This window comes from Podarcis raffonei, chromosome 6 (genome assembly GCF_027172205.1).
Source record: "Podarcis raffonei isolate rPodRaf1 chromosome 6, rPodRaf1.pri, whole genome shotgun sequence".
Classification (NCBI taxonomy): Eukaryota; Metazoa; Chordata; class Lepidosauria; order Squamata; family Lacertidae; genus Podarcis; species Podarcis raffonei.
Window position 1 is genome coordinate 77,074,095 of NC_070607.1, and position 25,236 is coordinate 77,099,330.

A 25,236-nucleotide genomic window follows, 5' to 3' on the forward strand; every position below is an offset into this window, starting at 1 on the left:
TAAAACGATCTCTCTGTTTTAACAAAGAGCTTTTTGTTCAGCTCTCTCACTCGCTGCTGATTCGGGCTGCGAGGGAGCTGAACCGGGGAGCCTAACTCAGGCTTTCCACGTGGGAAACAATTTGTCACTGTGTCAGGAAGGCAAAGGCAGGTTCATGTTTCAGCCGTTTGCAGTGGGTTTGCCAGGCTGGGGACGGGGCAAAGAGCAAAGAGGTATGGAAAAATAATTACCATGCCTGTTGGGAAGCATTCAGTGCCGTGTGTTGGGCTAAGCTAGTTGTCATTCCCCACTGTGGCACTTTTAGAGGTCGAGAGGCAAAGCTGTTGCTGGCCATCCTCACAGCGCTTGTTCCTTTTTCTTTGTTTACATAACATCTCAAGCTGTGTGCCCAGCACAGCCCCTGGCCAGCTTTTCCTGAAACATTCTAACCTTGTTAAAGCACAGTAACACTCAGAAGAAGGTATAATCGCACTACCTAACATGAGGCAGGAGGTACTTAGGAATGCAGCTGTCCTGTGTCCAGAAGAGACTCACCTAGGTGAGCCAGCCCAGTGTGTCTGGTGCTCAACACTCAGAATAGGCACTCGGAACCGGCACAGCCTAGGAAGCCACCAAGCAGGAGTTGGGTGACCTGCAGCGGGTGATTCTGGGTTGTATGCAGTGAAGTCATTGAGTTTGCGGAACAATATCAATGCACAAGGGCATTGACTTTGCTGGGGTCAACCCTCTGCGTAGTGCTCATCCAGCCCTTTTCAGAAGCCAGAGTTTACACATGGATGAAATTGATGAGCAGGGCCTCGCTGGCTAGCCTAACCTCCATCACTGTGTGCCCCCACTGCCCGCTTCCCTCCTACTCGCTCTGTATTAATTTGGCTAGCTACAAATGGGTGGCACTGTGGTTTAAACCACTGAGCCTAGGGCTTGCCGATTGGAAGGTCAGCGGTTTGAATCCCCGCGACGGGGTGAGCTCCCGTGCTGGGTCCCAGCTCCTGCCAACCTAGCAGTTTGAAAGCACGTCAAAGTGCAAGTAGATAAATAGGTACCGCTCCAGCGGGAAGGTAAACACCATTTCCATGCACTGCTCTGGTTTCACCAGAAGTGGCTTAGTCATGCTGGCCACATGACCCGGAAAAACTGTCTGTGGACAAATGTTGGCTCCCTCGGCCAGTAAAGCGAGATGAGCGCCGCAACCCCAGAGTCGTTCGCGACTGGACTTAACTGTCAGGGGTCCTTTACCTTTACCTTTGGAAGCCTTCACACATGCAGCTATGCCTGAGCAGTGCTGGCTCTTCTTGGGGGAATGCGGGGACCCCTCCCACTGAGTCAGTGAGCATTCAATCTGGGCCACCTCTCTTCCTTCTGTTGCATGTGCATTGAGGGTTTTATGTATTTATTTGTGTAGCTAAACTATTTCTAACCTAGTCTTCCATCCAAAGTATACCAGAGCTGGCTACAAAGCAGAGTAAAATACAGAACATAAAACCACAAATGCATTAAATTCCAGAAACGACCATAAATGCCACCAGGAATTAAAAACACAGTAAATAACAGCACTCTCCAAAAGCACTGAAGCGGCTTCATACTTCAAAATAATTTCACAGCTAGCATCCTAAAAATGCCTTTAGTAAACTGATGAATGAATTTTGAGTTGGCACTGGAAAAAAAAGCATGTGTGGAGGTGTTCATAATTGGGGTGCCACCACAGTAAAGGATTCTTCTGCATCAGAATCACTGCCCAAGACACTGTCCGAGTATATTCCATGCAAAATATACTGTGGAATGTTTTAAATGAGGATAGCCTAGTCGGTAGAGCATGAAACTCTTACTCTCATGCTCAGGGTCGTGGGTTTGAGCCTTACGTTGGGCAAAAGATTCCTGCATTGCAGGGAGTTGGACTAGATCAGGCTTCCTCAACCTTGGCCCTCCAGATGTTTTGAGACTACAATTTCCATCATCCCTGACCACTGGTCCTGCTAGCTAGGGATCATGGGAGTTGTAGGCCAAAAACATCTGGAGGGCTGAGGTTGAGGAAGCCTGGGCTAGATGATTCTATGAACTCTATGATTTTATGATTGTAACTTTCTTTACCAAAGAAGTGAGAGCCATAGCTCAGTGGCAGAGCAGCTGCCATGTAAACAGATGTTCCCAGTTTCGATCCCTGGCATCTCCAGGTAGACCTGGAAGCGAATCCTGTCCAGAAACTTTGCTGTATGTTATTCTGCTCTGCTCTGGGGCAGACAGTGTGTTCACCCGTGTGATTCACAATTGGAATATTCAAAGCATTGCTATCCAGCAAAGGGGAGAAAAAAGATTAAAGAATTGACCAGGCAGGCTACACTGAAACCCAAAGCGGCTGCTTTTCTTGAAACTCAGTATTTGGCTGTTAGTCCAGACAGTACGAAATGGGAACAGGGCAAGACATTGCTGGGTAGAGCAGTGAGAGGGAGAGAGCCAGGACTCCTATTGGGTTTCACATTGACATACCTGGCTCCATTATGTGATCAGGGACCCCTTCTTCTAGCTTTTGATCATTCCAGGAACTGAAATGCACCACCTGCAGCCTCCATTCGCTCTTTGGCTTTCTCTGCCTTGGCTTCTTTTTATGCACTCGCAAGGGGACTGCTGGCTGAGATAAGCATTTTGGCTGCTCCCAAGTTCTGTGGAGTCCCCCCCCCCCAATCCTGCATCATGCCTTTTTAAAATTAGGAATCATAGGCTGCCTTTCCAGTGGAGCCACTTATCTCTTGACCGGCTTTGCCCAAACACAAATACCCTTATCCCCTCCGCACAGGTTGTGAAGGTCTTTGCTTTAGACAACCCATTGGAATATCCTTGGCTTTGCAGCAGAGCTCTTTTTTTTAATAATAAAAAAACAACAGCCCACAATCTCCAAGGCCTGCTGCTCAAATGCTTCCACTGCTGCTCAGTATTTGCACATCCTTTCCCCAGCTGCTTTCCTGCTATGGCTTCTCACATACCTCCTACTACCACCGAACAACGGCTGCAGCATTGGGGGCGGGGAGTTGAGGGCAATGCTGGTTCCAGGTTTTGTTTGGGATTCTTTTGGAGCAGGCTTGTGGGCAATAAGCAGGTCTCCTCCTTGTTGCCCTTCTTGCTGTTGCCCACTCACTCTGCCTCTGGGCCCAAATTCCCCTGCTGCTTAGGACAAGGGGTGGAGAGCCCTGGGGACTGAATGTGGCTCTCCTGGACTTCCTATTTGGCCCATGGGACTGTCCTTGGGATATCCCCTTACCCCCCTTCCTGCATGCTTTTTTCCTGGCTTGAGTGTGTCCTTGAACTGTGGAGTCCTTTGTTTGCCAGGACTGAGAGATACCTCTGGTGTATATAGATGCATGTACAAACGAGTATGTTCAGAAACCTCTGGTCTTTTCATGGCTGGAAGGTAGCCCATTGCAAAGTTCGGAGCCATGTCTGATATGCCTCCCATTTCTGCATCTGACCCCCACCATCACCTGCATGCAGTCCGCCTGCAAGGGATGTGTCCCTTGGGCTAAAGGATGGCTGTGTTTCAAGTCCCACATCTTTTCAAAAGTGCAAATTGAATAAACGCGAATTGGATCAAGTTTCTCCCCCATCCCCATTGTCTACGCCAACTTGTGGTCCAAGGTTTCAGGAAGGAGTCTCCTAATCTTACCTGGAGATGCTGCGGATTGAACCTGGACCTTCTGCCTGACAGGAAATGTTGTAGCACTGAGCTATGGCCCTTCCCCAAATATAGTATGGTGCATCTGAGCGGTCAAATTGATTTATTTACTCATTCATTCATAAGCATCTATAGCTCACACTTCGTAATGGGGTCCTAGATTGGGTTGCATGTAAATGGGAGGGATATACCAACCTCATCCCTCACCTCCGCCAAGGCCTGCTGAAAAAGCTGCATCTTGACCTTGTCACATGGAAACTCATAGGGCCTCTCCTGCAGATCTTGATTCTGGGTCAGGTTTGTATGGGAGGCGGCACTCCTTGAGATATTTGGGACCAGTTGTCTGCCAGCATCCCGGCCACTGCATTCTGCACCAGTTGCAGCTTTCGAACTGTCTTCAAGGGGCAGGCCCACATGGAGCGCATTGCAGTAGTCCATTCTTGAGGTTACCTGAGCATGGAGCACTACAGCCAAGCTTTCTCTGCCAAGGAAGGCCCATAGTTTGAGACAGTCGCTCGTAGCCACTGAAGCCACCTGACCCTCAAGCAACACTAGTTGGCCAAGAAGCATGCCCAGCCTACTGACCTAATCTGTGCCACCTCCATTAATAGCAGGTTGTCCACTCACTTTGCACACTTGAGAGCCTGCAACACACAGCACCTCTGTCTTGTCTGTATTCAGTTTCATTACACACACACACACACACACACACACACACACTCATAGTAATGTTTACTATAATCCTGTAGGGATGGTCATCAGTATTACCATGTGATTCCTCTCTGGTTAGAATAAATTGGTTCTCTCCTCATTTTTTAAATAAACATCTCACTTCTCGCTTTTTCTCTCGTTTCTTTTTCTCAAGTTTTTCTTTCTCTAGTTGAGCTTTCGAAATGACCTGGACCCAGACAGAATCAGGCTGCTTGCCACCCTGTCACTGAAGCAAGGTTTGGACATGGTAGAATGCAAGAAATGTTATGCATGGCACAGCTGCCCAAAACAATTTTTGTGGTTATTGCTGCATTGCCAAAGGGAGAGAGAGAGAGAGAGAAATAATAATAATTTAAGAAGTGGTAAAAACAGTGCAGGTTTTTTTTAAGTAGAAAGTGTTCCATGCAAATGGCTTTTGTAGAAGCTGAGGTTTTCTCTCACCGTGTGATTCCAAAATTAAGCTAATCCACATGACTTTTTGACTGGCTCTGTGGCTCATCACTCCATCCTTGGAGTGTCTGGGACAGAGGGGTAATGGAAGGTGAAGGTGCTGTGCATGCAGTGATATTATGGCTTCAACAGGAAGTGAAGCTTTTTCTCATGTCCCTACAGTCCCTGGCTTTCCTTGACATCCAGTCTGACAAAGAGTTCTGCTGGATTTGAAAACTTGCTTGCTATTTTGTGACATTTCAGTGCGTTTTTAACCTTCAGCCTCATATCCCTCTTCCACTGCTTAGCAGCGGTTTCTCTCTGAGAACAGCTTTAGTTGTTTGACATGAAGAGGATTGGCATATATCTGCCCCACACCACTCACTTTAGAGCAGGATTAAGAGTCCTGCTCCTGTTGCTGTTCAGTGAGTCAGCACAGTCCAGTGGTTAGAGTGTCGGACTAGGAAATGGGAGACCCGGGTTCAAATCCCCACACAGCTGTGAAGTTCGCAGGGCGACCTTGGACCACTCCCTGCCTCTCTGCCTAACCTACCTCACAGGGTTGTTGGGCGGATAAGAAGAGGGGAGAACCATGCATACTGCCCTGCCCTGCTTGGAGGGAAAGGCAGCAAAAAAATAAGTAAATAAATATTCCAGGGTGGCGCTGGAGGCTGGGCACAACTCCTTTTGAGGTACAAGCAGCAAAGCTTCCTTCATGGTATTTTCTCCAGGGGATGCCAACAATCCCCTGCATTCATTCATATTCCTGCATTGCAGGGGGTTGGACTAGATGATCCTCAGAGTCCCTTCCAACTTGGATTTTTATAATAATAATAATAATAATAATAATAATAATAATAATAATAATAATAATAATAATTTATTATTTATACCCCACCCATCTGGCCGGGCCTCCCCAGCCACTCTGGGCAGCTTCCAACAAAATATTAAAATACAGTAATGCATCAAACATTAAAAGCTTCCCTAAACAGGGCTGCCTTCAGATGTCTTCTAAAGGTCTGGTAGTTGTTGTTCTCTTTGACATCTGGTGGGAGGGCGTTCCACAGGGTGGGTGCCACTACCAAGAAGGTCTTTGAAACGTTCATCCCCAGGGTTAAATCAGTAGGTGAGAGGAAGACTCTATATGGCTTGTGCTAGCTCTGTCCCCCTTCATCACTGCCCCCTTTGCCCTCTAAGATGGAGGGTGACTGTAGCAGGGAGCCTTCTGTTCTTATGTAGAGTCTTTGCACGAGATGAAAAATCAAGGTCCCTCCATGAGTAAACCGGGCTTCCACAGCAGATGTTCCAAGGAATGGTGGTGATGGGGGAATCTAGAATGCTCTTCCCTGCCTGCATGTTGATTTAACCCAGAAGACAAATGTCTGAATAGCGCTTTAGTTCAGCTCTGAGGTACTTACACAAAGCAGATGTGGATGTGCTTTGATGTGGCTTGCAACAGGGGAAACTTCCACATGTGTTAATTTGAACAAGGATGCCTAGAAACATCGCCACACAGTCCAAATGATCTGTTGGGCCTTTTTTTTTTTCTCATACCAAGAATCTGGCTCAAAGAGTGTGAATTTAGGTGATTGGGGCAGGGGGAGAGATAACAGAGGGATAGAAAAGAAATGTGGAGTAAGGAGGAAGAAAGGGCCTCATGTAAGAGGGGAGCTTGGAGGAAGACTTTGAACAGTGAGAAAAAAGCTGTGGCACCAAGTTGGTATTCTGTGAGGAAATTCCAGGCACGAAGGGCATCAGGTCTAGTGGGTGGAGCTGTTTAAGAGTTGCTGACTTCAGGGCAGAACTAGAGTATATTCCAGGGTTTTTTAACTGAAGGGGCAGAGAGCAAGGAGATAGGTTTTTGCCTTATTCTGTGGAGTCAAGCGACATTATACATTTAAAATTTATTATTATGTTACGTCCCACCTTTCTTCCAAGGAGCTCAGGTGGTGTTCCTGGTTCTCCCCCTCCCCAGTTACAAACAAGTCTGGTCCTAGTTTAACACTCTAAGCGCCACACCTGGATGACCAGTCAGATTTGGGGAAGGAAAGAGATAGGAAGAATCAAAGACAGGTGGGAGACTTTTCCTGCATGGATGGTGCTAGTATCTATAGTAAATGAGGCCCCAAGGGGGGTGGGGAAATCTAATGATGTGTACTTTATATATATCATTTGTACCTTGCATCGGATGGCGCTGTGGTCTCAACCACTGAGCCTAGAGCTTGCCGATCGGAAGGTCGGTGGTTTGAATCCCCACGACGGGGTGAACTCCCGTTGCTCAGTCCCAGCTCTTGTCAACCTAGTAGTTCGAAAGCACGTCAAAGTGCAAGTAGATAAATAGGTACCACTCTGGTGGGAAGGTAAATGGCGTTTCCGTGTGCTGGTTTGCTTTCACCAGAAGCGGCTTAGTCATGCTGGCCTCATGACCCAGAAAAACTGTCCGCGGACAAATGTTGGCTCCCTCAGCCAGTAAAGCGAGATGAGCACTGCAACCCCAGAGTCGTTCGTGACTGGACTTAACTGCCGGGGTCCTTTACCTTTACCTAAGTAATAGAAGTCATTGTAGACTTAGAGTTTTCTTGATTACTGGACAATATATTTTTTTGAACTTCTTGGTTCTATAGAGACTTACTCAACACACTGATTTCAAAGGGACTTAGGTTGCAATCTTAGAAAAATTTACATGGTAAGAAGCCCCACTAATAAGTCGCTGGGGCTTACATTTGAGCAGACATGCATAGGGCCCTACTGTTGTTTAGGATCACAGCCTAAGATAGCACAATCTTGACTATGTCCACTCAGAAATGAGCCCTATTGAATGCAAACATACTTACTCCCAGGTAAGTGGGGTTAAGATTGCAATTGTATACACTAATTTAGAAGTAAACTCTATTGAAGAATGGAATAGGATGTTTAGGATTGCAGCTTCATTCGTAGAGGAATAAAAATACAGTTCTAAGCATAAGTAATTAGCCGAAAAGACTTATTCTTAAGTAAACATGGGTAGGACTGGTTTGTGAATGTCTGTTTTAGTCTTCCTGCTTGTAGTTCAAGAGTCCTGATAAATGTCACTGGATCCGCTAATGGATAGGGAGCCAGATCGTGAATGTAAGCAACCTTGTCTGATTCTTTTTGTGTCTGTGAGACCTTAAGACTTCAAAAAAACCTTCTTTTTTGCAAAGGCAGTTTTTCTTCTTCCCAAAAATGGCTTGCCTGAGTAAAGTCTTACTGGTTAGAATAGTTCAGATGTGATTTCCTTAATTGCTTTTTTGGCATGTTTTCCTTAGCATATATTTGCATTTTAAACCCCATTTGACTAGAATCTTTTGATGCTCAGAAGGAACCGGGATCACCTGGCATCCCCTTGGGGAGCATTCAGTTCCTAATGAATGAAAAATTGCCAATTTTCTTAACTGACAGCTGTATGAATGGAGGTGTTTGGGTTTGTTTTTTGGCTCAGAGACAAATTTGTGTCAAACTTTGAAGACGCATGAAGGAGGAAAGCTTTCTGGTGCAAAGAGAGAATATTGTATGCGTACAGAGAGCCTTTAGATTAACTGTAGGTGCTCAATACAAGTTCTTAGAAATGAGGAAATGGCATGAAGTGACAAGGTGTAAAATGATTAGGAGCAGTGAACAAAATCTTGTTTAGCTTGCGGTCATTTGAAGGGTAATTTTGAATGCTGTTTTATGGATGCTGGGGAAAATCTGTAGAATGGGCCACTGTTCAGAGTTAATAGCCTAGTTGCCTGTGGAGGATAAAATTCACCTCTTGGTGACCAGGCAGTGTTTGAACATTGAGAAAGATTAGCAGAGCAAATCTATGTATATTTACTCAGGAGTAGGCACCATTGTGCTCAGTGATGCTTATATCCCAGTAAATACGTTTAGATTGCAGTCTAAAGAATTGGTCGCTCCCCCTTTTCAGGTGACCAGTGTAGGGATGGACAAATTTTTGTTAGTTCTGGTTTCTCTCAGGCTGTGCACACATTACTATTTACTTTGGCTTCAGTCTGCTCCCATCACTAGTGTTGGAAGCTGTAATGACATGGTGTTAGCCACAATCTGTAGGCTACAATTCTGCAGTTTCTTGAGAAATGCTCCAGTGTTTTGCATCTAAAAGCTGCAATTAAAAGTGAGGCGTGTACAGTTCAGACAGCCATTGCAAATGCACAGAGGACAGCTTCATTGCATTTGCTTCGCTCCAAAGGATCCTGGGAGCTTCGTTTGTTAAGGGCGCTGAGAGTTGTTAAAGGTAAAGGTAAAGGGACCCCTGACCATTAGGTCCAGTCGTGACCGACTCTGGGGTTGCGGCGCTCATCTCGCTCTATAGGCCGAGGGAGCCGGTGTACAGCTTCCAGGTCATGTGGCCAGCATGACTAAGCCGCTTCTGGTGAACCAGAGCAGCACATGGAAACACCGTTTACCTTCCCACTGGGGTGTTACCTATTTATCTGCTTGCACTTTGACGTGCTTCCGAACTGCTAGGTTGGCAGGAGCAGGGACCGAGCAACGGGAGCTCACCCCATCATAGGGATTCGAACTGCCGACCTTATGATCGGCAAGTCCTAGGCTCTGTGGTTTAACCCACAGCGCCACCCGCGTCCCTCTTGAGAGTTGTTAGGAGACCCTTATTTCCCTCATGGAGCTACAGTTCACAAGAGTTCCCTGGGAAAAGAGGGATGGATTGTAAATGTAAAACCACTCTGGAAACTGTAGCTCGCTGAGGGGAATTGGAGGGAAGCATATCTCCTTACAACCCTTCAGCACCCTTAAAAAAACAGCAGATCCCAGGATTCTTTGGGGGGAAGCCATGACTGTTTAAAGTGGTATGATACTACTTTAAATGTATAGTGCAGATGGGACCTAGTTTAAGATCCATGGAAGGTTGCCCAGGCCTGCCAGATAGCCACCTTACACCTCAAATACAAAGGAAGTTTGCTTTTCTTCATTATTTTCCTTTCCAGAGGGAAAGGAACAGGGGCTGTCTCCTTTCTCTTGTTCTCTCTTCCCGCTCCACCTCTGCCCTTGATGCACAGCTCATTCCCATCAGTTTACCTTCTGAGACAGGTGGATGCCAACAAGAACATTTGGGTGGCATGGATAGCTAGATTCACCCCATCTCTCAACCTGCGGTGCCTTCCAGGATTCAGGGCCCACAAATAACTGTTTTGATGGTAATGCATCATGGGGAGGGGTTTGAAGATTGCAACAGGAGGAGTGTTTTAAACCTTTCCTTCCCAACTATCTCCTCATGGGAAAAAGCAGAAGCTCCCTTTGACTGCCTTTTGCCAAGGTGTTACTCTTCTTTCTCCATTCACAAATCCTCCCTAGAGCCAGCAAGGAAACCAGCAGGCTAAGCTGCTTTGCATTGCAGTGGCCCCTGGTGGATATATCAAAACACCACATCTTTTTTTTTCTTTTTTAGAATTCAAAGCTTGTCCCTCTTATTAGAAAGCTGGAAAACCGTTTCCCAACCTCATGGGTTTGCAAGCAATTTCAGCCATGATTTTTGGCCAAAGCCACTATTTCCATAATATCATTAAACTTTGGGGATCTTTTGGGGACAGTTTGCAGTTATCCTAAATATTAGCAGCTTTTGTGGGGAGCAATCTGGGTCATTTCTCCAGATGCTTCTGTTGTAGCAAAATGGCATTTCCCCCTGCTCTTAGATATCAAAAGTTGTTTCTGGTGAAAATGCAATGCTTTCCCCCCAAGCTGCAGCTACCATTGTTATGTGAATTGTAGTTTCGTGAGTATTGCACAATGCTGTGTTGCACAATTCTTCGGTAAATTTATTTAGCAGGAAGAGCTAATAAAACAACCCAAATGAATTTGTTCACCATGCTGCGGAACAGTTACATAAGAACATAAGAAGAGCCTCCTGGATCAGGCCAATGGTCCATCTACTCCAGCACTTTGTTCTCAGATGCCTGTAGTTAACCTTCCAAGTTCCAAACACTACAACCTTTCCTCATAGGAGAGTAGCTCCATCCCTTGACCTTTTGGTTGTCCTTTTCTGAACCTTTCCCAACTCTGCAATTTAGGTAGGTAAAGCCTAGTAGGATTCAGCTGCTACATGCAGGCACATAGCTCATTCTTGGCCCAACAAACTGGGCCTTAGAATGGCTATCTGTCTGTTTCTATCCCCAAAAGAGTCTGAAATCCTTGGTTGCTGTATGTGAGTCCATTGAGAGCAGGACCCTGAATATGCTTCCATGAAAACCATCCAAGGTCATCTAGAAGCTTATCCTGAATTTGATCACAGGAGAGCTATGCCTCTGTGGTGGGGAGAGTGTGATTCTTGGCCCAAGGGCATGACCTTAACAATCGGTAGAGTTGTATCCGTGAAAGCAAAGAGCTGGGGCCATCCAATTTCTCTTTTATCTCTGTCACATTTCATCTCCAGAGCACTCATTATTTGCTTTCTGCTGCTCCAGATCAGATAACCTATCTACTCTTGCCAAACTGGGCACGGTGCCAATCCTTGCATTGTCCTCACTTCAGTATGTCTCAAATTGCTCCACTTGCTAGCCCTTCTTTTCCCACTGAAAGTTCCTGTTCTTGGAAGGGTCTGATGCTGATCCTGTTCCTTGCTTTGGGTTGCTCTGTGGCTTGATATACAGCATGGAGAAGGATCACCAGCTCATGGACCAAATTAGGCCTGCCAGGGTTGATACGACATCTGGTGTGGGGCAGGCAAAGTGTGCTCCCAGCTTGTGTTCAGTGCCATTTAAGTTTGGTGCCAAATGCAAGCCACATGGCTTTGGCCAGGGTCATATATGCCTGGCATCGCACAATGTTAGCTGAGGGAGGGGAGTGCAAAGGATGGGTTAAATCACTGTACTCCCCACACTAGGGATCAGGTAACCCATGCTAGCTATTTGCCAAAACACCAACAGCCCCCACACTTAAGAGCACAGCTATGTACGTGACCAACATTATGTGCAGTTTGGCTCTGATACTCAAGGGTGGTAACTTCCTTCCATAGAACAGCATCTTGAGTATAGGGCTGACAGTTGAGCTTTTCCTTTTTGCACAGTCTTCTTCTGCCCTTCAGAGGCCTAACCAAGATGCTTGGCTCAAAGGAGGCTGAAAAGAGTGCCTGTCCTCAATAAATTGTTCCCGGTTTATATGCTGAAACAAGGTTTGTCCAGCTGCCAGGACAGCTCTGTGACTGAAAGGCAGACTGCAGTTTCACAGTGCCTTATGGATGTGGAACTGTAACACAGTATTTCTGCAGCAATACTACTAAACCACAAAATTGGTGGGGTGTGTGTGGTGGTGGTGAAATGCCCTTGCATTAAGAGTACTTTGTTCAGTAACTTGGAGCTCAACGTGCTGAAATTTGCAAAGTTGCTGAAAGGACGTGGAGACTTACGTTGTGTTCCAAAATGGATCCAGGCACTGGATCTGTGTCTGCTTGTTTTCCCCAGCACAGATCAAAAGCAGATGATGGTGGTGGTCTCAATCCTAAGCACACACTCACCAGGAAGTAAGGCCTGCTGAACTCTGTGGGGCTTCCTTCTGAGTAAAACATCCTTAGGATTGTGCTGTTGTTTGTACTTGCCCAGTTCGCTATTTCACATAGCAAGTTGGAACACTTACCTTCAAAATTCTGATTTGGGAGTTGGGCTTCAGTCCTTATTCTCCCACTTACCTGGGAGCAAGCCCCATTGACTTGCATAGGATTCACTTCTGAGTAGACGTGGTAAGGATTGCAGCCTAAAACAGCTCAGAGTGCAGAAAAAGTGAAGGAAACATTGCAGAATCTCATTGGATGTTCTCTCTTCCCCCTCCCAGAAAATCCTCTAGACTTCTTTCTGGGATTCTGCAGTCTCAAAACTGAATGATGAAGCTGCTGTACGTTGCCCCTCTCCTCCTCCTTGCCTTTACAGCATTGGAAGCCCGACCGAAAATCTTAGGTAAGCTGCCCGTCAAAAAGATATATATACCTCAAATACCAGTTGAATCAGAGCTGTATTAAGCATAGCAAGGAGTAGCCAGTGAATTTATTCTCACAAAAGGAACATGATTACTTCTGGGTTTTTTGAGGGGGTATTCTGCAGCATGTCCTTGACGTAATAAAAGTGCATGAGTGTTGGATTTACACTGGACCATGCACACATGGGAGACCATGAAGCTCGCTGGGTCACCTTGGGCCAGTCACTGCCCCTTAGCCTAACCTACCTCACAGGGTTTTTGTGGGGATTAAATGAGGAGGGGGGCAAACCACGTACGCCACCCAGAGCTCCTTAGAGAAAGAAGGTGGCATACAAATGCGATAAGTAAATAGTAAATGTTGCTCCCATCAGTCTCAGCCAGCATGGCCAATAGTCAGGGATGATGGGAGCTGGAGTCCAGCAAATACTTGGAGGGCCAGAAGTTTCCCCCACCTTGGTAGAGAAAGTTGTGAAATGAGATCTCTCTTATTTCCCTCCTCCAGGGACAACAAAGTGTAAGACTGGCCCCCTGGACATTGTCTTTGTGATTGACAGCTCACGCAGCGTCCGCCCCTTTGAGTTTGAGACCATGCGGCGCTTCATGATTGACATCATTCACAACCTGGATATAGGGCCCAACGCCACCCGGGTAGGGGTGATCCAGTATTCCAGCCAGGTCCAGAACGTCTTCTCCCTCAAGTCCTTCTTCACCCGGGCGGACATGGAGAAGGCCATCAACGCCATTGTCCCCTTGGCTCAAGGCACCATGACGGGGCTGGCAATCCAGTATGCCATGAACGTGGCCTTTACCACCCAGGAGGGGGCACGGCCGCTGCACAAGAAGATCCCTCGTGTGGCAGTGATCGTCACTGATGGGCGGCCCCAGGACCGCGTGACGGATGTGGCAGCACAGGCACGAGCCGCCGGCATTGAAATCTATGCCGTGGGTGTGCAGCGGGCAGACATGAACTCCCTCCGGGCCATGGCTTCTCCCCCACTGGAGGAGCATGTGTTCTTGGTGGAGTCCTTTGACCTCATCCAACAGTTTGGCAAGCAATTCCAGGACAAGCTGTGCGGTGAGTGATGGCGGCAGTGGCAGGGCGGTCAAGCCACCTCCTGTGGCCATTGTTGACATTCAATAGCGATTCAGTGAGAGATCAGAACATGAGGGGAAAGGTGGCATGTTCCCCCTTCGAGGTTACCAGGATAGAAGATAGCTCAAGCGTTATTCATGCGTTCTTGCTTCTTGTGTTGCCCGCAACCTGTAATGGAAGTGGAGATGGGGTGGATGTGAGCCCAAGAATTGATTCACAGTTTATCAAATACTGGTTCGTCCATCAGTCTTGGCTGCTCTCTGCGAGTTTTGGACAATCTGCCTGCCCCTTTTATAAATGTGAATTTAAAGCAATTGCGAGGGTTTATCCCTTCATCCATTTTCTTATTAAGTTTTTAAAACATGTTGAAGTGTACATAATGCTCTGGGGATTGCTGCATGCACAAGGGAGTGAGAGACAAAACTGGTTGCGTCACTGGCACCAGCCAATCAGTGTTGTGCACAGCCAGCTTCTGCTACCAGCCTGTAATACCGGCTGGTATTACAGGCTGGTAGCATCCCCCACCCACACTGCAGTGTTTAGCCCGGAGAGAGATATGCTTCCAAACTTCCAAATTGGCCCCACTAACTAAAAACATTACACTGTCTTCACCCTGGTATATCCATTCTCATGTGTAATGTAAGTGGGCGAACCCTTATTTACCTTGTGCCATCTTTCATCTTCCAGGTGTTGATATGTGTACAGAACTGGATCACGGCTGCCAGCACACTTGTGTCAGTGTCCCAGGATCCTTCTATTGTCAGTGTAACCCAGGATACAAGCTCAATGCTGATGGAAAGACGTGCTCCAGTAAGTAAGAGCAGTACGTTCAGTCAGACAGTTATTAGGGCTGATGAAATGGACAGTAATTCTCCCCGTTCCTAAGCCTAGATTACAATGCAACTTGCACATTGGATGAATTTTATTTTGCAACCGTGTCATTGCTGATCTGCCAACGAGTAATAAGGTTCAACAATGAACCATCTGTATAATGTGGATGCATGCTGAACATGTGCCGATATGGAAAAAATGTGGTGTTCATTAGCCGACACTGTTTATTCTGTGTAAGAATCCCTTGTAAAACAAGCAGTGCTGGGTGGGAAGGAGACTCAGAAATGGATCTGTAGATAATAGATTCTACATAGATAATAGAATTGTAGAGGTGGAGCGGATCCCAAGGGTCATCTAATCCAACCTCCTGAAATACTGGAATCACAGCTAAAGAATCTTTGACAGATGACCATCCAACCTCTGTTTAAAAACCTCCAATGAAGGAAAGTTCACCACCTTCTAAGGTGGACAGTAGAACAGTTCTTACTGTCAAGAAGTTCTTCCTCATGTTTAGTTGGAGCCTCCTTTCTTGTAACTTGAATCCATTGATCTGGATCGTGTCCCTGGAGCAGCAGAAAACAAGCTTGCTCTTATCTTGCATGCGACAGCCCTTAAGATATTTGAAGATGGCTATCATACCACTCTCAGTCTTCTCCAGGCTACGCATCCCCAACTCCCTCAACTGTTTCTCACAAGGCTTGGATTCCAGACACTTTATCATCTTGTGCAGGAAAGAAATAAGAGAAACAGCTGTGATACCTGCATTGCAGGTTGTGGTGCTGGATCACTGGACTTCAGCTGGTGGGTCGGGACCCTCATGGATCACTGGCTGATCCAAGGCAGGTTGCAACAGCAGCACTACCAACATGGAAAATATATGGTAAAAGACTGAGAAGTGTTTTCCCAAATGCTTGTTTTGGTTAAAAGTGGGTCCTGAGTCTGAAAAGGTTAAAGATTTCTGATGACACTTGGGTTCCCATCCCACTGTACAATTTTGTGATTCTGTGAAAGTGAGAACGTGGCTGTGCCTGTGACCTCTTATAAGGATGGGAGAGAAATTGGATTCAGTTAACATTTAAGGAGGAACCTACCTAATCTGCAGCTTCCAAAACTACGTATAAATGAAAACACAGCCATCCTTCAATGTTTGCGCTTCTCTGGATTTTGCAATGAAGCTTTCTAGCTAAGCAATGTGTACAAAAATGCATATCCTGGAGTATAAGGGGAAATAGCATACGAATGTGCATTGGATTTGGGTAAATTGCTTTGCAGAAATGCGTATTTTGGGCAAAATTTGCATAAGAAAGTGTATATACAGTCATACCTCATGTTATGGATGCTTCAGGTAACGTGTTTTTGGGTTGCGGACCGCGGGAAACCCGGAAGTACTGCAATGTGTTACTTCTGGGTTTTGCCGCTTGTGCATGTGCAGAAGCGCTAAATCGTGCCTGCGCCTGCGCAGATGTCGCACTTTAGGATGTGAATACTGCGGGTTGCGGATGTGCCTCCATCATGGATCATGTCCGCAACCCGAGGTTCCACTGTATTAGGAGAAATCCTAACAAAAATGCCGATGAATTTTCACAAAGACTTCAAAAATAAATGAATTGCAAAACGAAGAGGAAATGTGGAGGACTGAACTGGAAAAATGAGAAGCCAAAAACCAACAGATCTGCCTACCCTCTAGCTTCTTGTCAACATGAATTGCTGTACCTGATATCCTCTGGTGGCAGTCCCAGTGCCCAAGTACGCAAGAGTGGACAAGCCTTACCTATGGCTTTTGTTTGTCCAGACCATGACGTGTCCTTTTTTTTAAACCTCTGCAGTCATCGATGCCTGTGCTGATGGGAGACACGGCTGCGAGCATCAATGCGTCAGCTCTCTCGGCTCCTACACTTGCCGCTGCCGGACAGGCTATCAGCTCAACCAAGACAAGAAGACATGTAGCAGTGAGTAATCTCCATCTAAGGGCGTAAGAAGAGTCCTGCTGGATCAGATAAGAAACCTCTCTAGATCTGGATCTTCTTTCGCACAGTGGCTGATCAGGTTCCCCTGCGAAGTCCACAAGCAGGACTCTCCCCACTGTCGCCCCCCAGCAACATGGAACTAGTATATTGCCATCATGATAGATCATGTCACCTCTTAGTCACCAACATTGTGGTCGTTCCTGATAAAGGAGTTTCTCCAGCCCCCTGTTAATTTTGGCTGCCCTTTTCTGCCTCTGTATGCCATAATACAGCCCTGTTTAGGGAAGTTTTTAATGACTGATGTTTTAATGTATTTTTAATCTTTTATTGGAAGCCACCCAGAGCGGCTGGGGAAACCCAGCCAGATGGGCAGGCTATAAATAAATTATTATCATTATTCATATTAGGGAAGGGGTGGGTGGGTTGGTAGCTATTAAATGGGAACTGGGATCTCCGAGGAATGAAGGCATTTTGCAGGAGGGAAGAGCAATGGGTCCTGATCACCTCAAAAGCATTCTCCACCCCCCTCTATTTCTTCCAGTGATCAATTTCTGCAACTTCGGCAACCACAGCTGCCAGCATGATTGTGTGAATATCCTCAACGGGTACTATTGTCGCTGCCGCGATGGTTATACCCTGCAGGCTGATGGCAAGTCATGCCAGGGTAAGTGTTGCATTGTGCTGCTGTGGCAGAGGACACCATATGCATTGGTGCGGAGGGGGGAGCAAAAAAGAAAAGCAAACAAGTGAGCTAAAACATAGAGTGCAACATCTGGTTATGATTCATTACTAGGTTTGCCAAATGACTGTTTTGAAAATGAGTTGGGATGTCTCAAAAGAAGACACCCATAGAGTCGGTGGAAGGGACTGTGATGCACTGGATTTATGGGCTGTGACTTCAGTATAAAACATGTTCCTTAGAGTGCTGGAGAATCCTGGTGATCAACATAACCAAAGGCAATATTGCCTTTCTAATTTTTCTTAGAACCATAGAATTGTGGAATTGGAAGGGACCACAAGGGCTATGCAATGGGTCCAGCAATGGAGGAATTACAACCAAAGAATCCATCCAGCCGGTTAAAAAAACCTCCAATGAAGGAGAGCCAACCACTTTCCATGCTAGCCTATTCCCCTTTTGAACAGCTTTTACTGTCAGAAAGTAAATCCTAATATTTAGTTGGAATTGCCTTTCTTGTCATTTGATTCCGTTGGTTCGGGTCCTCCCCTCTGGAGCAGCAGAAAACATAGTTTATAGTTTCTTCACCATATGGTCCTAATGGTTCTCCGCCTGGTGCAACATGCTGAACTCCGTAGCTAAATGAAATTATCCCCATGATTTGTGTTTCAGCCAGCGACCTCTGCAATAGCGTAGAGCATGGATGTGAATTTAAGTGCGTCAGCGCTGCAGGCTCTTACCACTGTCTTTGCCCAGAGGGTCAGCAGCTCCAGGCAGACAAGAAGACATGCAACAGTGAGTATTAGGGGCTTTCCTTGCTATGGAATGTTCTTCATGCATGGCTCCTCTTTGATACCTGAAAGAGATTCCTAGCCTTGACATCTCACATGACACAGAGTATTTCAAATAGATGGCAGGCAGGTAAGTGGCGATGTCTTGATCCTGACTGATCACTATTCCTGATATCTCTTAGATGGACACACATTCAGAGATACTGTTTCTGCTTTTGAAAATACAACAAAAAGTGTCCCAGTTGGCACATAACAGAAATGCATGATTGGTTAGGAGGAGCTGAGGGATGCATTAGTTGTTGTGTGTTATTAGACTGGAGTTGCCGAGTTGGGGGGCAATGGCCTCAGAGAAGACAGAATGCCTCCTGTATCATGGGATCTAAGGTTACAGCAGAGGAGTTTGTGTATTATTTTCAAAAATATGTGACAGGAAGCAAAAGATTAAATAAAAGAAGTTAATACGAGGTGTTCAGAATAGTGAGATCATTAAAATACTAAGCAGAATCCTGAATCATGATGTACCACTAGTTCTTGCATTGGTACTGTTGTATATTCTCTCCCTCCCTCCCTCCCTCCCTCCCTCCCTCCCTCCCTCCCTCCCTCCCTCCCCCCCTCTCTCCCTCCCTCCCTCTCTCTCTCTCTCTCTCACACACACCCCACTTCCTATATAGAAGGAACACATAGTACTTGCTTCTCATATTTTAACAGCTGCACAAAAATTATTTGCCCAAAGATGAAAAGACATAGTACTCCCTCATTGGAAAGAGCGGTTTATCAAAGTTTAGCATTTTGCTATAAAGACGAAATTAACATCTTATCTAAGAGCAAGAGTACCTGATGATTATAGGAACTAATTCCTGGGGAGCTGGTCTCCTTTCATACAATTCTGCCAAGAGAACTGCTACCTTCCAGAACCTCAGGTTGGCTTTAACTTTCTAAAGTTGTGCTTACCATAATCTCTTACTGAAAAACATTGGATAAAATGTAGAGAGGAACAGTATTGTATTTGTATGAAATTTGCTTATGTTCATTTTCAAGTTTTTTGAATGATGTTGTTAAAAGTAACTTTAAAAGGAGTAATAAGTATAATAACAATATCCGGGATGTCAGGTTGTAACCCAATCTTACAGAGGGATTTGCTTGTCCTAATTAGGCTGTGGTGTCAGTTGGTAGCAAGAGGGCACTGTTGACCCACAGTTTGTCTGTGTGATTTGCTGAGGAACCAGTACGCTGGTAATGCAAGAGGCAAGGCACAAGAGATTGCCTACTGAAAATCATGTATGTGTGAGGTACATTTTAGTTGTCTAGAAACACTACTGGGATTGGGTTTCCAAAGGTCTTGTAAAGTGTAGCAAAAGGATTGTGAGTGAATTCTCCAACTGTGTGAAGCTGGGATCCTCACAGCTTGGAGGTGCCCAGTCTAGACTTTTCAGCCACTTGAGGGTGATGGCCCAATATCCATCATATATCTTACTTTGCTGCTATTTCAGAAGACAAGGCTAACGCTCATCTCCGTTCGCCTCCCCTTTTCTCCTTGGGCTATAGAGTGCAAAGCTGGGCACATCGACTTGGTGCTGGTGATCGATGGCTCCAAGAGTGTTCGGCCTCAGAACTTCGAGCTGGTGAAGCAGTTTGTGAACCAGATTGTGGACTTCCTGGACGTGTCCCCTCATGGCACGCGCGTGGGGCTGGTCCAGTACTCAAGCCGTGTGCGCACGGAGTTCCCTCTCAACAAGTACACGACAGTGGCTGATGTCAAGAAAGCGGTGCAGAGGGTGCAGTACATGGAGAAGGGCACCATGACAGGCCTGGCCCTCAAGCACATGCTGGAGCACAGCTTCTCAGAGGCAGAAGGGGCCCGGCCCCTTTCCCAGAATGTGCCCAGAGTAGGCCTGGTCTTCACGGATGGCCGTTCTCAAGACGACATCTCTGAGTGGGCAAGAAGAGCAAAGGAGTCAGGTGAGGGTGCAACAGGGATGTGTAACTGGGATCTGTCTATAGGTATTGCGGAGCTTTTATTCATGGGTGAGGAGCTGAAAGGAGGTTGCTTCTGAATTTCTTCAATCAGTTAAAGCACTTGATCTCTAACTGTACACATTTTGCCGTACAACTCTTTTCTCTACGTATGTTCTGACCATAGAGGTTGGACTATGAATTGCCGCTGTGTCTCAGTGGTAGGACACATGCTTTGCATGCAGAAGGTCCCAGGTCTCCATTATCTCCAGATAGGGCTGTCTGAAAGGAACCATGGAAAGCCATTGCCAGGAGAGATGTAAGATTTCTGGAAATTTTGAAGCTGCTGGAGATAATATTTCCCCCCCAGCTAGCCCCTTAGAAGTTGTCACCTGATGTCCTTGTGAAGCCCGGTGACTGACAGATGGGCAGCCCCTCTCCCATGTGGCAACATGGTCCATCAAGGGTAGAGGTGTGTGGGATCCATCCAGTTGGCAGGAAAAGATTCCTGGAGTTTCTGCATGCAGACATGCTGTACCACCAAGAGATGCTCCCATCTCTCTCCTTCTAGCACCTACAAATTCTATTCGGTTTCTTTCATGAGCTGCCATGGTTTCCCTGAAAGGATGCTGGGAATTGTAGCCAGTTGGGCTTGCTGAGGATTCTGTTAGAGGCCCCTTCATCACAGAACTACAGTTCTCAGGATCTCAGGGGGAGAGGGAATGCTTATTCATTTTAAACCAGTTTGAAAGCTGCAGTGCAGACAGGGGCTGAGCCACTCTGTAGGCAGACTGTCTGGGATGGCAATGCCTGCATTCTAAGGGCTTGAGCCAGATAACTCCTTTGCTCTTGGCACCAGGGCGACAGAGGTTTGTTGGAGCATTCCAGCCAGTTTGTTCTGCCTCTGTGTTTCTGGGCAGTGTCAGGAATTTGTGGCTAATTAGCGAATTCTCTCGTTTCCTCCTGTTATTGCCAAAAGGAAAATGCAGAGGAGTGTCAAATTACAGGGCCTAGAAAAAGTCAGGCGGTTATGCTGCTTTCTAGTCAGTTGCTGAACTCCCAAGAGATGAGGAAAAGGGAAGGTACAGCGGCCTTTCTTATCCCTGCCCAGAAGAGGACAGGCAGCTTAAACCCAGAACAAGAAATGGAGGAAAAAGAAGTTTCCATCCTTTGCCAATGTTATGCCTGGAAGCTGCAGCTTACTTCTCATTGAAAGTTGTGTCTTTTTCTGTTTTTCAGTCATCTGGTTCCAGCTTTTCAAGTCTTGTTCTTTCCCCATAGGTGGATAAGAGCACGAACATGATGGGACAGAGCAGGGCAGATAAAATTGAACACACAGTATTATTTAATCCTGTGTTCTCCTGTCTATAACTCTCTCTTCTTGCATGATATCCCACTTCATTGCCTACATGACAGGGATCAGCCATTTTGTATCCTGGGACCTCAAGGGCTCCTAATCTGGACCCCACTATTGACCCAATCCCATAGAACTCCCATGATTCTCTCCCACTTCAGTTGTTTTCTGTCATGAACCCTTCCCTCATGTTGTGGGCAGAAGTTTTGGAAAGCGCTCTGTGGTTGGCGCAAGACCTGAGGTTAAAAATACTTGGGGAGAAGAAGGGGAAGGGGGTTATTATTTACCCCATCCTAATTATGACCAGCTTATGGTGATGCAGGGGCAGGCTTGTTTACTGGTAGCACTGGTGTTTCGGAGCACATGCCCTATGGAAACAAGAGAGGCCTCATCTGTATTGGCTTTCCACCAGCTATCGATGATGCACCTCATTGCCCAGTCATCCCCTTGGTCTCTTGGCCTGAGTCTCCTGCTTTAATTGCTGTGTTGCTTCAATGGAATTGTTTTATTGCATATTTCAGCGATGGATGTTCATATTTTAATGGGATTGTTTTATTGTGTATTTTAATTATGGATCTTTGCGTTTTAATGTTTGAGCCTTTGGTTTCTGTACTTCTAAACTGTGTAGAAGCCTAGTTTGGCATTAAGCAGTATAGAAATCCACAAATTATAGTGATAATAATAGTGACTACTAATACCCGAGAGACCTACTTCCATGAAGACCTGACCAACTATGAAGACTGGCCAGGAAGGCTATCCTGGCTGCATCATCAGCCTAGGCTTGCTATGCAAAGGAGAGCCTTCTTGGTGGTGGTACCCCAGGTCTGGAACTCCTCCCTCTCTCAGAAACGATTGGTTCTGTCTTCATGCACTGTGTATGAATGGCATCCCATAGCACTGGCTATTGAGATTCAAACAAATTGCCTGAGTTCCCAAAAACTGAAACTCTTGTATCCTATACATGTTGCTGGTTCTGCAGGAATTACCATGTTTGCGGTTGGAGTTGGCAAAGCTGTTGAAGAGGAACTGAGAGCGATTGCTTCTGAGCCAGTAGATCAGCACTTCTCGTACTCCGCAGATTTCAACACCATGACGAACATTGTCAACAATCTCAAAGTCAACATCTGTCCTGGTAAGCGATGGCGGAATCTGGGCAACAACCTTTACCACTATGCTTCTACCGTCAGATATTTGAATGCCGTGTTCCAGTAAATCCTGTAAGCAAATAGCTCATTCTGCACATGATCCTGTGTCTTGCCTCACATTACATCCCATTACATCACTTTCCAGGTCATTTAACGCTAAATTTAGTATCCCCCTAAAAGAAAGGGGGAAGCTGTGTAGAGACAGCCTGAACCTGTGTTCAGTGTGTATCATGTGAACAGGTCTAGTAGTTGAGCTGTGGTACAGTTCTTCACTTGTGGTGCTCCACAGGTGTGGAATCTGTGTGGCCATGCACACAACAATTGAGCTGTACAAATCAACAAGCACACACTTGGTCACATTAACAATTCTACACCTGCAGAGGCAGCTTGTATCCCTGTGCAGTGCATGTGTGAATAAGCCTCATAGCACAGAGACTTGAGATGGTAAGGGGTAGACTTTCAATAATAATAATAATAATAATAATAATAATAATAATAATAATAATAATAATAAAGGCTTTTCCCTATCAGAAAGTTAGAGCATTGCATATATCGTATGCAGTATGTCAATTAAGGTCACAACAGGAGCCAGTGGCAATTTGAGAATTGTTCCCCGACTCCTTTCAGTTCTTCATTGCAGCCCATGGACAATTTTTTTTATCACAGAAATCTAACTGCATTTCACATTTTGGTTGCCTTCAGTTAACCAACTTTGCCCAGACATTGTGCAGAAGTCAGTGGCAAGGTGATGATCACATCATATCAAAGAAGGTTTCCTATGGAATCAGGGGACTCTGGTGCTATTAAGTGTCAATAGTGCTGATCTGAATATGTTTCGAATATATTTTATGTTATTTCAGAGGAAGGCAAGGGAGAAACTGAATTCCGCAACCCGTGTGAATGTGAGGCCCTGGTTCAGTTCCAGACAAACAGTCTTGCAATCCTGGAAGACCTCACTGATAAAAATATCCTTTTTGGTATAACCTTCACGAAAAGTGAAAGCGGGCAGGTACATTTGTTATGTTGCGTTTTCCCCGCTTTCTTGGAAGGATTTAGATTCTCATTTTAAGTATCCCATTCTCCAGGGTTTCAGAGGGCAAATTGTACCTAAAAGGGCAGAGTCTTGGGGGAAGTGCTCACCAGGTGCAGCAGAACTCATGTGCAAATGTCTGCTGAAGTTCAGTGCTTTTGATGCCACCTTTGTGACAAGCAATAACTTCAGGGGTGGGAATGTGGTCCAGTGGCTAGAATGGATGAGTTTGGGTGTGGGGAAAGCCAAGCCCAAAGTCCCATCAGCAATGAAGCTTACTCGATGGCCTATGCAAGTCATTGTCACTCATTCTGATGATGTTAGGCTAAAATTGTGCTCTTGGGGTAGAACTAGGGATGAGTGAATATGTTACTTTCAGTTTTTTTCATTTTTATAACCTTAAATTCAGGTCCCCGCATTTTTGCATCGTTTTGTGGATTCTTAAAAAAAAAAGGCATGAAAATTTGCCAGCATTTCTGTGTGAATTTCTTCCAATATAGACACTTTTTTTTTTGCAAGCAGTTTTCCGCAAGGTAATGCATTTCTGCACGCTATCCTAATGAGATTTTGAATTGTCTTCTGGGTTTCGTCCCAAAGCCAGCTGCCTGAAACTGCAAAGACTGCACCATGAAGGGAAAAAGTCCCTGCAGGGTGAAAATTCACCCTTGGCCAACCCTGCAGGGTTCACATGTCAGTGGTGGGTGTGGCCATGCCACACTCATGGGCACACTTTCACACGCCTGCGTGCGCACTCAGGCAGGAACATGTACGCAGACACACTCCCCATTCTTTAGCTGAGCTGAGAAAGGGAGGGGAGGGGGGTTGTGCCTCTCCATTCATCATATAATTAGCTGATTACCCAGAGAGAAGGGTGGATTTGCATCCCCAACAGTGCATTGTGTCTAACCAGGGTTCAGATCCCCACTTGGCCATGAAGCTCACTGGGTGACTTAGGTTCAGGCTTGCTGCCTTTCAGCCTAATCTGCTGCACAGGGAGGTTGTGGGGCTTAAATGAGGAGGGTGAGATAACCATGTAAGTGTCAGGCTTCAAGGAATCAGATCCCTCCCACAGTGGCAGCCAAGAAGCAGAGAAATGATAAAAGTTCTAACCAAGCAGTTTATTCAATAATTCACAGAGAGTGACGAAGGAATGTAGTCTTCCCTAAATAATGGCATTGCTCCAAGTCAAGTCCCACCCTCCTACGTCTTTCCTATTCTACGTCACCCCTGCATCAGTTAATCTGAGCTTTCTGCCTCTGAGCTCTCTGTTCTACTACCCGTAATGCACGCCTGGTCCTGGGAGGGGGGTCAGGAATGCTTTCCAAGGAAACTGTCATCTGTCTCTCCCCTGGTTCTTCTTCTTCCTGCTGTTCCTCTTCCAGTATTTCCCAGCTTCTGCCCTCTGCAGACTCTGAACTATGTCCTTCTGCAAACCACTGTTCTAAATCTATACAATCCTTCTGTTCTCGGGGAGGTTCAGGAGAAGGGGGTGGGGTGGTCCCCACCATTCCTCATCAGTCCAGCCCCTGACAGTAACCCAACTTGAGTTCCTTCCTTGGGGAAAAAGGTGAGGTAGAAATGCAGCCAGCAAATAAATAAATAATAATTGGGAGACAGAAAAGAATTGGTGTGTGTGTGTGTGTTTCTG

At 46.0% G+C, this 25,236-nt stretch overlaps 2 protein-coding genes across 4 annotated transcripts in view; one reads left to right on the top strand and one right to left on the bottom strand.

Moving 5' to 3' along the window:
• RBPJL (recombination signal binding protein for immunoglobulin kappa J region like) overlaps nt 1–2,581 on the bottom strand; it is a 51,019-nt gene extending 48,438 nt beyond the window's left edge. For both annotated transcript variants that reach the window (XM_053394099.1, XM_053394098.1), the window contains exon 1: nt 2,485–2,581. In XM_053394099.1, coding sequence (XP_053250074.1) covers nt 2,485–2,494 — 10 coding nt within the window. In that variant the 5' untranslated portion in view covers nt 2,495–2,581. The remainder of the gene's footprint in view (nt 1–2,484) is intronic.
• MATN4 (matrilin 4) overlaps nt 1–25,236 on the top strand; it is a 42,675-nt gene that overhangs the window by 16,749 nt on the left and 690 nt on the right. Inside the window, exons 2-10 of one of the 2 annotated variants that reach the window (XM_053394097.1) lie at nt 12,620–12,729; nt 13,251–13,823; nt 14,529–14,651; nt 16,499–16,621; nt 17,181–17,303; nt 17,988–18,110; nt 19,652–20,065; nt 22,393–22,545; nt 23,419–23,523. In XM_053394097.1, coding sequence (XP_053250072.1) covers nt 12,654–12,729; nt 13,251–13,823; nt 14,529–14,651; nt 16,499–16,621; nt 17,181–17,303; nt 17,988–18,110; nt 19,652–20,065; nt 22,393–22,545; nt 23,419–23,523 — 1,813 coding nt within the window. In that variant the 5' untranslated portion in view covers nt 12,620–12,653. Of the gene's footprint in view, nt 1–12,607; nt 12,730–13,250; nt 13,824–14,528; nt 14,652–16,498; nt 16,622–17,180; nt 17,304–17,987; nt 18,111–19,651; nt 20,066–22,392; nt 22,546–23,418; nt 23,524–25,236 lie in introns of both variants that reach the window. The other variant, XM_053394096.1, reaches the window with a different exon arrangement.